Consider the following 13,381-nt stretch of genomic DNA (forward strand, 5'->3'; position numbering starts at 1 on the left):
TTCTTGACACATTTTGCTATTGAAAATGCCTGTATTGTTACATTTAACTCTTGGTGTTGATATCTGGTTTTGACAAACGTAGCATTTAATTTCTTTTTCTTTCAACTTGCAGGTTAATAATTGTGGTCTTCAGCTGGTTATCCAGACCTCATCAATACCAGATAAGGGCAAACCAGTAATTATTACCTTTTCTTGGATAATTATATGAATTAAAGCAGTTGTATGATATATACAAATTTGTATGCTTTCAGATAGGAACTACCTTTTCAGTAGTCATTTGTTGACTTATCTAATGTATCTGATAGTATTTTAGTAATTTATTTCATCCTCTTAAGGACATATGAAGTAAAAACAAGGGAATGTACTATACCCTGCCATAAGCTTTATATATGTATGTACATATATATATATATATGTATGCATGTATGTTTTCTTATGCTTCTGTCTGAACGTCTCTTTCTCCTGTACTCCTTACAGGGTGGGGTTTTTTTTCTTTATTTAGTCAACTACATATGCATGTGCTGGTAACTTCCATATTTTCATTTTGGTTTCCAACCCTGAAGCTTTTTTGCTAAAAGAGTGAATAAACCTCTTATTGGAGAAGTTATTATTTTTTTAAGTAATTCGTAGAATTTCCTGAGAATCGTAGTTACTACTGAGGTTGTGTTTGTCTGTGTAGGCGTTATTTGCATTTGAAAACTTTAACATTTGTCTTAAATATTGTGTTACAGTTTGAATTCAGGATAAATAAAGAACCGTTATCTTTCCACAACAGACTTCTGCAGCATGATCTGGAAAAAAACTATTCGGGAAGACAAGGTGATATTCAGTAGGGTTTGCTTTGTTTGTCTTTTGTATCTCTGTTTTATTAACCAAACAGTAAAGAGAGATTGTGTCATGATTAGAATATGTAAGAGTGACAGCTTTTCCTACTTGGCTACAGTAATTCAGTGTTATTACTGTTGCACTACATCCTTAACTTGCTATCCTGGTGCAGATGTCTTATCACATGTTTTCCCCTCATGGAGGAGCATTCTTTCTTCTACCTACAAAGCCACAACCTATCAAGTGCCCTGCTGTTCATTCCCTCAAAAAGCCACACAGTTCTCTCTTGTAACATTTTATTGGACATTTAACATCTTAATATACTTAGACAAAATTAGTTTCTAATTCAGAACCCCAATATGAAAAGATAGTTTTCTTGTGGTGCTTGTGTGCTTTTGGCTTTGAAAAGCAAGATATTGGTGATATCACTGCTAACTGTGGTGAAGACTGGAAGAGCTTCGAAACAGCATTTCTTGACGTGCTACTGCTGCTTGCCTGTCATGTCAAAACAGTGATTGGCTAGGATAGAAGATCAATTTAAATATTATGGCAGTTCTTTACTCATTCTGGTAAAAAATAAACACCAGCAGCCACTGAGAATGGGTTGATTTTTAGGGATATTATGCAGCTTATGGAGTAAATGTAAGTCTGCAGCTTGGGTTTGTTCCCTGCGCAGGAGACCAAAGAGTATTAAGTCCTTTGGTGCGTAATAAGCAGCTCTATCTCCCAGTCCCATCCAGTCTGACAGAACTGTCTGGTTTGGAGTTGAAGCAGAGTACAGGTTCTTTATCAGGATTTGGCGAGACTTCCATTCACACACCTGCAAAATCTAGATCCCAACAAAACAGCCCCAGTGTTAGTTCACATGCTTCAGGTAACACTGAAAAACGTCTTGTCAGTCTCTCTTTTACTGGGTGCCTTACCAGAAGGGTTTCCTAGTGCTCCCTTTGGGTATTAAGAGAGGTTAGTAGGTCATTGTCAGGAAACCACTAGAAATATTTTTCAAAAATATAAGATAGGCATTTAAACAGAGGCTTTTTATAGATCTTTCTGTAATGAAAGGGACCTTTCACACGTGTCTTTAGGAGGATGACAGTAGAAGGAAAAAGGTCACTTTACTGCCATCCTGTCATGTTTCAGACTGATTTTTAAATCCCTGGTCTTATGTTTATTGGCTTAAACACATGTGGCACAACTAATTTAAGACTTTTGCAACAATGTTGATTGATTTTTTTTTTTTAGTGTCTCTGATTTTTTTTTCTTCACAGTTGTTTTGATTTTGAAGGATACATAATATTGTTAGAGTAGCTAGTGATAAAATGTTAAGAGTAGCACTGAAAAGATTCTAAATTGAACAATGAATTGTTTTACTCAAATAGATATCTAATGGTATATTTTAGACAATAATGAACTAACTCACTATAGTAGTTGTCTTTGTTTGTTGAAGAATTAATGTTTTTCCTGTTAACATTTGATTTATTTGAAGGAAGAGAATAAAAAAGAAAAAAAACAAGAAAAAAAGGGGCAAACACATAGAAGTCGAGCCTATATTTTTGTGGTAGCGTACATGCCCAGTGATTTATTTTTGACCAGTATTTTTCAGTAGATCATTTTCCAAATAAGCCAAAGCTCACAGAACACATTTGTTGATTAATTTTGCAGGTATTTTTAGACATCTTACCTCTTGGCTTTTATATTAATGAAATGGGTAAAGATGGACACCTTTATAATTATGTTTTAAAGGGCTGCCTGTTTCTTTCTTGATAATGAAGTGAATAATGAAATGAATGAATACCAATCATTACAAGGTATTGCACGCACTTACCTTTAAAAGACTTGGCATTTGTTTGTGGCTCAGTGGGACTTTTTCAATGTGTTGGTGGTTTAGTTTCTAATTCTATCAATATCTACCTGATCTGTGTCTTTAAATTTATCTTAAGTTAGGAAATACCTTCTTTAAGTTGAGATTCTGAAATTATGAAACAATTATACAGCTTTATGTTAAAACATCTCTGAGTAATTCTAATCAAAATAAAAGTGTCTACAAAATATCTGCTTACAACAAATTGTTGACCAAAAATCTCTCAGAAATAAAACAAATGGATGTACTTTGGAAAGAGGATTTAGGGGGATATAGTTGAAAACAAAAAATAGCAGGAAAGAAAACTGATAAATCATAGTACTGAATGGAGGCAAAAAGCACTTTGATATACTATGTAATGCTTTATTTTTAATAAGAAAGAAAATTTTACATTTAACACCTGTAGTTCATGAAATGCATTTTCAAAGAAGTAATTCATATATTTTCTGTATGATTTTCTAATAGATAACACAAATTTTGGGAGCAGTTCATCAATAACATTTCCTGTATTGCAACGCACTGCTGAAGAAAAAATCCTGAACTCTGACAGACTTACTCTGGAAAGGTGAGAAAGTGACAGTGCACATGCCACAGCACACTAATGTATTTATATTTCAAATGTCAAGTTCTGTAAACCAAAGAAAAATTGCATAGACATAGAACACTGAATTCTGATATCAACTATCTGTTTATAAAGTATCTGATGGAAAACTTAAAAAATTGTGAGGCCACATCTGTTGAAATTTGGGTGTGGTCACAACACAAAACTTCCATGTATTTTCCATGTAACGAGCAAATCTCTGAGTAAGAGGAGAGGAATTCAGAAAATTTTGGAAACACTTCTGCTATGATTTAATGTTAATATTTTAATAGGTAGGAGGAGTTACTTTATTTACAGACTTTAATTAGCAAACCTAATTACCTTCATGTTACCTTAACCAAGATAATAGTTTCCTCTGGTCAATCAGAGTGGGTGAGTTGAAGGTGGGTTACCAATTTGTTACTTACGTGTGTGGTTTGGTTTTTTTGTTTCTTGTTTTCTTCCAGGCAAAAGCTGACAGTGTGCCCAGTTATTGATGGGGAAGATCATCTCCGTCTTTTGAATTTCCAGCATAACTTTATAACTCGGATCCAAAATATTTCTAATCTCCACCACCTTGTTTTCTTAGATTTATATGATAATCAGATCGAGGAAATAAGTGGGGTTTCAACTTTGAGATCCCTGAGAGTCCTTTTGTTGGGAAAGAACAGGTAAAAATAATAAAACTAACTTAAAGCACCCTACTTCTTTATGGTGTAACAACTGTGATCTGTCATTGTTTCTGTTACTTACAGTTCTCAGTTTGTGATGTTGCTTTGAGACTATCCCTAACACTTGCTAAGGGATCCTGCTGAGGAAGGACATAGCTTCTGTGTGTCATGTTCTTCAGAAACTTCCTTTCTTACATATATTTTAGCAAGAATTCTGAAGTACTTTACGTGTTTCCATCTAATCTTCTATTCTGATCAACTGTTAAATGTGTGTGCTTAGATTGGTGCGACAGGTGGAACGTCTTTTCACATCAATTGGAGCATTCATTGATTATTTATAACCTACAGGAAGTATTTCTGCCTGATGTATTTAGCTGGGAAAAATACCAGGCAGATGAGTCATGAATTTGATGCTTCCTTATTGATTCTAATCTTTAAGCCTCTAATACTGATAATTTAATAGAAATATCTGTGGAATCGCTCACACACCTAAGGGCTGTGCTCTCATCTTGTTAACTTTCCTTATTTATATTCAGTGTAGTGAGAAGTGGTGAACAAATTTCAGTTATGTGTAGATTGTAAAGAATGTACCTCCCAATTTAGCCTATATTCAAACCTGATAACTTTCAGTAGTGCAGTATATTACTGGAGCTAATAGCTTTGGTATTAAAAATCTCACCTGTAGATATCAGTTTTGTTTATAGTAAAATACTGGGGCATGGGAACTATAAATTTAAGGTGAGGAATTACTTTCCATATCATAACCAGTGCAGTTTAGCCTGTTTGCCTGGAGATATGTTTTGGGGATAGTTAGGACTAGACATACTCGTGAGTGATTGATTACAGGTCAGACACAGTTGAAAGCAACTTGTTTTCAGCTTGATCTGTGTGTGATCTTTGATTACTCTCGAAGCAAATGCTTAACACACGTGTGTAATATCATCAGCCAGTAGATGATGCTGTTGAGAATATAATAGCCTGGGTTTGGAATCTGAGAAAATAGGACAGGACAGAGAAGTTTTCAGAAAATGAAGTTGTTCAGGTAAGAAGACATACTGCCAAACCTAGAGATCTCTGTTGTCTGGAAAGGGCTGGTGGCTTTCAGGGTTTTTTTAGTTCTGTATTCTTCTAACAAACTCTCAAAAGCCTATGTCACTATATTTTTTCATTAAAATGGTTTGAAATTAGCTGTTTGCCAGTAAGATTCTTTTTTTAATTACTATTATTTAGGTATCTGGATAGGTTGGTTGTCGACTTTGTTTTCTAGGGGAGCAAATATTCCTTCCTTTTCCTCTTTCTAGAAGAGCCACATACATACTGCTGCTATTGCATTTTTGACAGTCAGGAAGGTAACAGTCTCAGGCATACTCATTCATTTATTAATTTTCTTTTCATGGTTCAGAATTTTGTTATTCTTCTGTTACTCTTGGTAGTCAGGAAAAAATGGCTAATGAAAGATACTTTTAATCTAATATTAAAAATAATCTATGTCATAATTGAAATCTTTCAGAATAAAGAAGATCTCAAATCTGGAGAACCTAAAAAACCTTGATGTTTTAGATCTCCATGGAAATCAGGTATAGTGCAATAACTTGATTACTTATTTTTCTTGTGTAGACATCACATGTGTGCTGTGTCTTTTACCAAACAATTGTTTCTCGAAAGGGAACTGGTAGCAAATTTTTCAACTTTTGAGGTCACAGAAATAAGTAAATTAATAAAAGAGGACATGGTATTTATTTTGAATCTTTGTATTAAGTTTCTTGTAATTCCAGCCTTGTACTTCAGGAAAGTTTCAGCAGTTAAAATTGAGTCCACTGGGTATAATAACACTCACACCTACAAATAGTCATTACTACAAGTATTTGTGGTGCAGTTAAAGTACCACAGTCTTGGAAGTCATATAAAATTTTAAGATCCCATTGATTGTTGTGTTGTTTCTACTGTTGATGGTCTTACAAAACCAGATCCCTTACATATATGTGGAAGACTTAAATTTGTACAGGAAAAAGCAGAACGAGTGTGAGCTCTTCATTGATTTATGCTTGTGAAAGGACTTAGGTCACTTAACATCTGTTCAGGTTCTTCAATTTGATACTAAACAATCATTTCTGCTTCAAGGGGTGCATAAAGTTTTAGCTGTAGTACATGTAAGAAGATTTTTTGTTTAATGGGTATGTCAGAAGCAGCATGGAGTATCAGGGGCAAGCTGGATACAGTATTCTTTGTAAAATAAATTCAAACCACATGTAATACAAAATGTCCCATAATTCAGATGTTTAAAACAACATGTGGTTATTGTGACTGTATAGGACCAATGTGTGAATTCTCTGCATTCCTCTTTTGACGGTTTTAATGTCTTACTGATTTCTCTGTGTGTGTTTATTATACAATTGCTTGACAGTGAAGAGTGGAAATGCTTTAAAAAAAAAGACAAAGACAAGCCAGCACTATAGGGAGTTATTGTTCTAAGTGCTGCAGTAAGTTTGGGGCTGCATTGAGTAACACTAGGCAAACAATGTGTGTCTTATGCAGTGGCAGAGGCCGTCTAGGACCAGATGATGACAATGCCCTTGGAGTCTTGGCCATCTCCAAACGTGTTCGTTCTAAGGTTTTGTGTGGTTATAATCCTTTTCTTACTGCTGTTGGAAATTTAAGGGGAGTTATGTTTTTGATAGAAATACTTGCAGATAAAGCTGTGCCAGTCAGCACACTTTCATAGCACAAAAGAAGGAATCACTGATGGAAATGAAACACATCATGCACAGCTCTTACAAGTGATTGTGATGTAGATCGGACTTGTTTTCCCCCCCTTCTTTTTTTTTTTTTCCTTTCAAGTATCTGTACAACTCTCTTTACATTAATTACAACTTTACTAGGAGTTGTGGGCATAGTGCCCAACTGGCTGTTGCAAGATCAGCTTCATAAATGATAGTCCTACTTTGATCCAGAGAACATAACAAATTACCCTATGTAAGGAACTAATACCGTGGAATATAGTAAGTTATTTTGGTTTTCATAATGTTTTAATCATAAATATATATGTGAAGTGCACAAATGTTAAAAAATGGAATTGGGGTTTTTTTGCTTTTTTTTTGGTAGGTTTATTGTATTTTTTTCATGGAAAGACCTAATAAAGACTACGAACTTCATTTCTATTAATAAATTACCTTTTCGTTCCTTTCCAGTTTAAAGATATGCAAGTTATACCGTTTAGATTCTTTTTTCCTGTCTTTGAGAAATTCAAAATTTGAAACACCACTCTGCTGTACATAGTATTAGTTCTTTTTGAAGGCATAATGAAGGGAAGAAATGCTGATGTATCTGCTTAGTGTATTAGTGCCCTGTTTGAAGGCTGTTCTTTGTTGCTGTTGTTTGCTTATGTAACAGTGAATAAGGGGCTCTTTTAACTCTATTTAAATTTGTGGTATTTTTATTTAGGGCAGCCTTCTAGTCTATCTTAAGAGATATTTCTTCTACATTGTAAATTTTTGAAGAACTGATTTCAACAGCAGAATTGGCTTTGAGAACTTCAAAATATGGTTTCCAGTGTTCCAGAATGGAACAATTTAAAAAACAGATCAGTAAAATTAGAGCCAGTCTTATCTCAGTGGTGTTCTGCAGAAGGACAACAATCATTGAGCATTGTTAATTATGCACAGAATAGTTTCTATGTTCCCAGTGATCCCAGATGATCATTGAACAATGACCTTGTGTACAAGTTATAGTAAAGTATTGGAAATACATTAGGCTATCAAAAAATGTTAGCTGTTTTCATTATACACAGTAGTTCTATGTAAGATGAGAGATCTCAGTGGGCATCTGAGTAGATTGTTGTTGTTTAACCCCAGCCAGCACCTAAATACCACCAGCCCCTCCCTGCAGCTGGACAGGGAGGAGAATCAGAAAAACAGGTGAAACCTGTGTGTTGAGGTAAGAACAGTTTAATTGAATCAAATTAAAATCCAATTTTAAAGATAATAACAGTAATGGTAATGAAAAAGAGAAAGAGAGATGAATAAAATCCAGGAGAAAGAAGAGGTGAGCAGTGCAACTGCCCTCCACATCCTGACCAATGCCCAGCCTGTCCACAACAGGCAACTGGCAGTTCCTGGCCAGCTCCCCTCAGTTTATACACCAAGTGTTTCATGGCATGGAATGTCCCTTGGGCCAGTTCAGCTCAGCTCTCCTGGCTGTGCCCTCACGACTTGTGCCCCTGCTCATTGACAGAGCATGAGACACTGAAAGTCCTTAACTTAGGGAAAGCACTACTTAGAATAACTGAAACATCAGCATGTTGCCAGCGTAATTCTTGCACTAAATCTAAACCAGCACTGTAACAGCTATTAAGAAGAAAACTAACTCTATTCCAGCTGATGTGGAATATAAATACTCAAATAGGATGTGTCCAGAATATGAATATTACTAATTTTATTTATCAAAAATAGTTCTAGAGCCTAGCTAGAACTTATTTATTCTTGTTAGTGTTCATGGAGTAGTAGCAGTTAAGAGGAAAACTGGATTCATGTTTAGTCTTAGTCCCTTCCTTCCTCTCTCTGGGAGTGTAAATCAGTCCTGCCAATGGAATGCAGATTGGGAAACTTCTAAGGATGTAATGTTTCCAAAAGGTTGGAGGTGAGGAAAAAGAGAAGGAGAAAAATTTCATTTTCATTGACTTTTGGGAAAGTATTCTGGTTTATTTGGATGCTGGGTTTTTTGGATGATATGGTTTGCTCAGAACTTTGAGACTTCTCCTGCCAAGTGAGAAATATACTGGGAACCAATTGTACTTTAAAACATTGAGGTATAGTATTCCACAATGCTAAACGATAAACCTTGTATGATTTTTTTTCTTTCTCAAATCAAGTTTTTAAATGCATTATACTTTAAAAAATCTCTTCATATAATAAGTGGCTGAAAGAAAGTTAAAAAAACTCCAGTGTTATGTCTAATGAAACACCGCACTTAATGCATATGCCTTACAAAAATGACAAAATATGAGTTCTTTTATCATACTATTATTCTTTGCCTGTGTTTGTACATGATTTATTAAGGCTCTTGATCCTAATACTGCCCAGTAAAATTGTAAGAATACAGCATTTTAGTACCACTAATTGAATTTTCATATAGAGACTCTGTTTCTATGATTAACACACTAATATGGGCACAGGATACTGCATCATTCAGGGACCCTACACAGGAATTTTATTCTAGAATACTTGAAGTATAAGAAGTCATTGGAGTACTTTCTTGTGTTCTATTTAGTTCTGTGAGTTACTTTTCTTGCCAAAAGTTCAAGATATAAGTAAAAGGACAAATAATGCAACCTGATTTTTTACAACCATGAACTTCTTTTCAGTAATCTCAGAGATGTTTTTTAAAAGATGCAACTTGTGTGCATTTAATTATTTGTGCAATTTAATTATTAATGAGTGATTATTAGAGGCAAAACAACCTTCTTCTGTGCTCTGTTTCAGAGCGAAGTATTCAAAGGTACAAGCAAACAAGAAAATAGAATAGTGGTTTTGTTCAGTGTTTACAAGTAGTCTTTGACTTGTGTACTTGAAAAGGCAAATAGAAATGGTTAACAATCCTTTTTTATTTATAATTAATAGAAAATAGTCATAGATATAATTTCTTTACGGTATTATCAAAGTATTACTTGAATCACCCAAAAAAAGGTGATAATAACTTGTATTATTCCATATCTAATAGTATAAGTTAGAAGCTGGTGTCCCTTCATGTGTGCATGAATAATTGAAACAGGAAATCCAGTAGAGTTAATCTGAAAACTTAGCAAAGTGTGAGAGTATCTCTATACATTGCTGATGAAATCATTATTTTTGCAGTAGCAGTAAAATGCCAGGATTAATATTCCACCCTGTGTCATGCAGTAATTCTGGCTAAGCAGATATCTGCAGAGGTCTGTGCTCTTCATGCCAGCCATCTGCTCACAGCGTTGCTTTTACAAGTTTTTCTGTCTAAATATATTCTTCTAAATTGTGGCATTTTCTATTCCTCTTGCTGTAATATTTTTGTACCCTGATAATTTTTTTCCCTGCATAAAATGCACATAAGTGGATAGTTTAATTAGCACTTGAATCAAAAGCAGGTTTAGGATGTTATTTAATTTTGGTCTTGGTATCTACTTTGATGTGGTTTTTAATAGAAAAATTGCTGAAGTGCTGTTTATAGCAGCATATTCCGGTCATATGCCACAGACTTATATATGGGTACATACATGAAAATTACCAACTCAAACTGTTAAATAACAGCTACCTTACGTCTTCTCTATTCCAGGAAGTGTCAGGAACTTGCTGTAAACTGGCACAGCCAGAGTTGTGCTGGTCTAAAGCTCCTGGAAGTTCACTGTCCCTGGGAAGGTGACGCCAGGGAAGGTGTGCCCGAGGACTGGATGTTGGAGGGGGCTTGCAGTGGCCCAGCAGATGATCATTCTAACTGAAAGGGACAATGTTAGGACGTGTTAGTAGCTCTGTGCACTGTATCCTTGGATGCACTGCCCCACAGGGTGGCTGGCTGGAGTCTTTTCCACAGGAAAACCTGATGCCTTTTTGTCACACAGCACAGGTTTCACCAAGAGTATGACAGGCATATTCCCCATGCAGTGGCTGTGCTTCCCTTTCTCCATGTATGCAAGTCATGCAAAGTGTCTGCATGGGTGCTGGAGGACAGACCACTGTAAGAAATAAATATCTGCATAGACAACCTTGTGTGGATCACTCTGAGGAATACTAACAGCAGGAAGTGAACCCATGTTGTGTCACCAGAACAGTAATCAATGCCTTTGTAAAACACAATTGTTTTTCCAGAAGTTAAACATAAAATTAAGGGTCATTATCTATTTTTACTCTTTTTATGACTTTTTTTTTTTCATTGTCACCTGAATCTTTAGAATAAGGTATAAAGTATAAAAGCAAACCTCTGGCAGCTGCCTGTTTACTGTAGCTTAGTCTCTTTGTTTGATCCCTGCATTTTCTAATCACAGGAAGCCATGAGTTGCTGAAGTGCTGAGGACTGTCAAGCAATTGTGCTGTGCATCCAAACTAAGGATGCTGTTGCTTCTTTCCTAACTTTTGAGTATGTCTTTCTGACCCCAGTGATTACCTGCTCATAAAACTTCCTTGCAAGTTGCCATTTCAAATAGTTGTTTTCTTCTTCAGAGACTGTGGGTGCTACTGGCCCCTGCCTCACAGCAGGTTCCTGTCCTTATGACCTGCTGCAAAATCTGTCTGTGAAGCCCCTGTAGATAGAGCTGTGAGTGCTGCTGCTGACTTTTTAAGAGTCATGAAGGGAAATTGGTGCAGAGTTCTGTGATGGTAGGAAGGTAAGATGCTGCTTATTCTTGTAGCATAGGCACCAGGAGATTTGTTTGCAGAAAATAAAGGATGAACCATGCACAAAATTTCCTCATTTCACCATACTTTGGTGTCATCAGCGTTGTCTTGGTTTTATGGTGTCTTTGAGGTTGCTGCTACAGAGCAGCACAGCTGAAGTAACCTGATTTCTGATAGCACGGAAGGAAATGTTGACTGAGGTTTGCTGCAGCATGGCCAGAAAGGTGTTAGTGAATACTAATTCTGAGTTTCTGGCAAACTGTAACTTGTGTTCAACTGTTGGATATGAGTGTCATGGTTTATAAAAATACACAAGCACACTATTGCATTAACTCGATTGTTCGTGTTTACTTCTTGTAAAAAAAAGTATGTGCAATGTGTATCTATTGTATATCCATCTAAAGCACAGTGAGCATGTTTATCATATCTCTTTCACAGATTACTAAAATAGAGAACATCGGTCATTTGAGTGAACTGAGGGTGTTAAACCTTGCCAGAAACCTACTGACCATTGTAGAAAATCTGAATGGACTGGATTCCCTCACAGAGCTCAACCTTCGTCATAATCAAGTCTCTGCTATAGTAAGGAGCAAAACTCTTCCATTTCTCCTTTTTTCCCCTTTTCTTTGATTTTGACAAAATGCACTTTAACTTGTTTAAACCATATCAGCATTTCAGATTCCTGAAATCTTGTGTTTTCCTGTGTTGTGTCACTCACGTTTTTCTCCTGCAATACTTCAGTTTACAACATAAAGGTGAAAAAAAGAGAAATTAACTTTTGGTGTTACTGTCTTTAAATGTGATCAGGGAGGCTGGACTTAGGTGGCCTTGAAAGATCCCTTCCAACTCCAACTTTGCTGTGATTCTATGATGACTTTCAAATTTTGAAAGCTCTTGATGTTTCTCTAGGGGGGGTAAAAAGAGTTTCTGGAGCAGATTTGTGGTCTGCATACAAATTTAGATACTTTTCTTCCACACAATTTTATTTTCTAGAAACAGTCCCAATTTCTGTAGTTTAGGTAAGCAGTCAGATCATCTTAAATTTCATGATCTTAAGAATGTTTCTGGGGCAAATGCAGAGAAAAGAGGTATTAATCATAAAAGCAGAATTTCCCAGTTGAAGTTTCAGCCTAGCACTGTAAGTCTTCATGTTCTAAAAATAAAGTTTTTCACTCTGCAATTTGAGTTGTAGTTCAGGTATGGCAAGTATATTGTTTGAACAAGAGCCTTTTAAAATAAAGCAGTATTTATTTATAACTTGTATAGCATTAAAAGCACGAATCTATACATACCATGAGCTATGAAATAACTGTTTATTTTCCTGTTGTGAATTAGGGACACTGTTAGGGAGATGATCTACATTTTTCTTTGAAAGACTGATCTGCTTGTTTGCTTTGAGGTATTAAAAGTTTAGAATTTTGGGTTTTGTCACCTGCAGCTTGATCTTAGACTTGAAGGAGGGCTGCTCAAGGTGTTCACCATCTTTTCACAAAAGAGCTCCTGCCCTCTATGTCCACTGCCCTATAAGACTTTGTATCAAAACTGAAGTAGCTTGAGGCTTTTTTTTTTAATAATCCTGCCTAGTGTTTGCTGTCACACCTGTGAGACTTGCAACATATTTTACAGGGCAGTAACATATAATTTAGGTTATGGGAATTTGTCTTCTCCAGTGATTAGTTGAAATCATTGCTGCTAAAGAATTATTATGTGCAACCCTATAATGCCTGTCTTCATGTGAATATCCACTGATATCATGTGTGCCCATGCCTTTAGGCATCAGCACTGAGTAGCCTTAGGGACAGAGGGGATGTCCAGATGTAATTCTCTTGTGAACTCCAACTTTCCATGGTCTGACCTGGGAGGATTCAGAGCAGCTCTAACCAGGAGTTTTGCAGACTTGACCACGTAAGCCCTGCTCACTGTACCCAGCAGGGACTCTTAACAGCCCTTGGTAGCTCACATTTGGGGTTTCAGTGATAGCAGCTCCATGGTTTGTTTAGAGCTGCCCTTGTTCACCTGTTTGGTTGGAATGAACTGGTTCTGGAATGCTCTGTAGATGTGTCACAAATCTAATGGAAGGAGGAAGAGC

General features: G+C 36.0%; 1 protein-coding gene across 2 annotated transcripts in view; it reads left to right on the forward strand.

Annotated features, from left to right (window-relative positions):
• LRRC49 (leucine rich repeat containing 49) overlaps positions 1-13,381 on the forward strand; it is a 42,215-nt gene that overhangs the window by 473 nt on the left and 28,361 nt on the right. The window contains exons 2-7 of one of the 2 annotated variants that reach the window (XM_027688780.1): positions 113-175; positions 732-819; positions 3,152-3,251; positions 3,734-3,937; positions 5,448-5,514; positions 11,731-11,874. In XM_027688780.1, coding sequence (XP_027544581.1) covers positions 113-175; positions 732-819; positions 3,152-3,251; positions 3,734-3,937; positions 5,448-5,514; positions 11,731-11,874 — 666 coding nt within the window. The remainder of the gene's footprint in view (positions 1-112; positions 176-731; positions 820-3,151; positions 3,252-3,733; positions 3,938-5,447; positions 5,515-11,730; positions 11,875-13,381) is intronic. The other variant, XM_027688781.1, reaches the window with a different exon arrangement.

The sequence above is a fragment of the Neopelma chrysocephalum genome, unplaced genomic scaffold, assembly GCF_003984885.1.
Source record: "Neopelma chrysocephalum unplaced genomic scaffold, ASM398488v2 Primary Assembly neopelma1_75, whole genome shotgun sequence".
Lineage (NCBI taxonomy): Eukaryota > Metazoa > Chordata > Aves > Passeriformes > Pipridae > Neopelma > Neopelma chrysocephalum.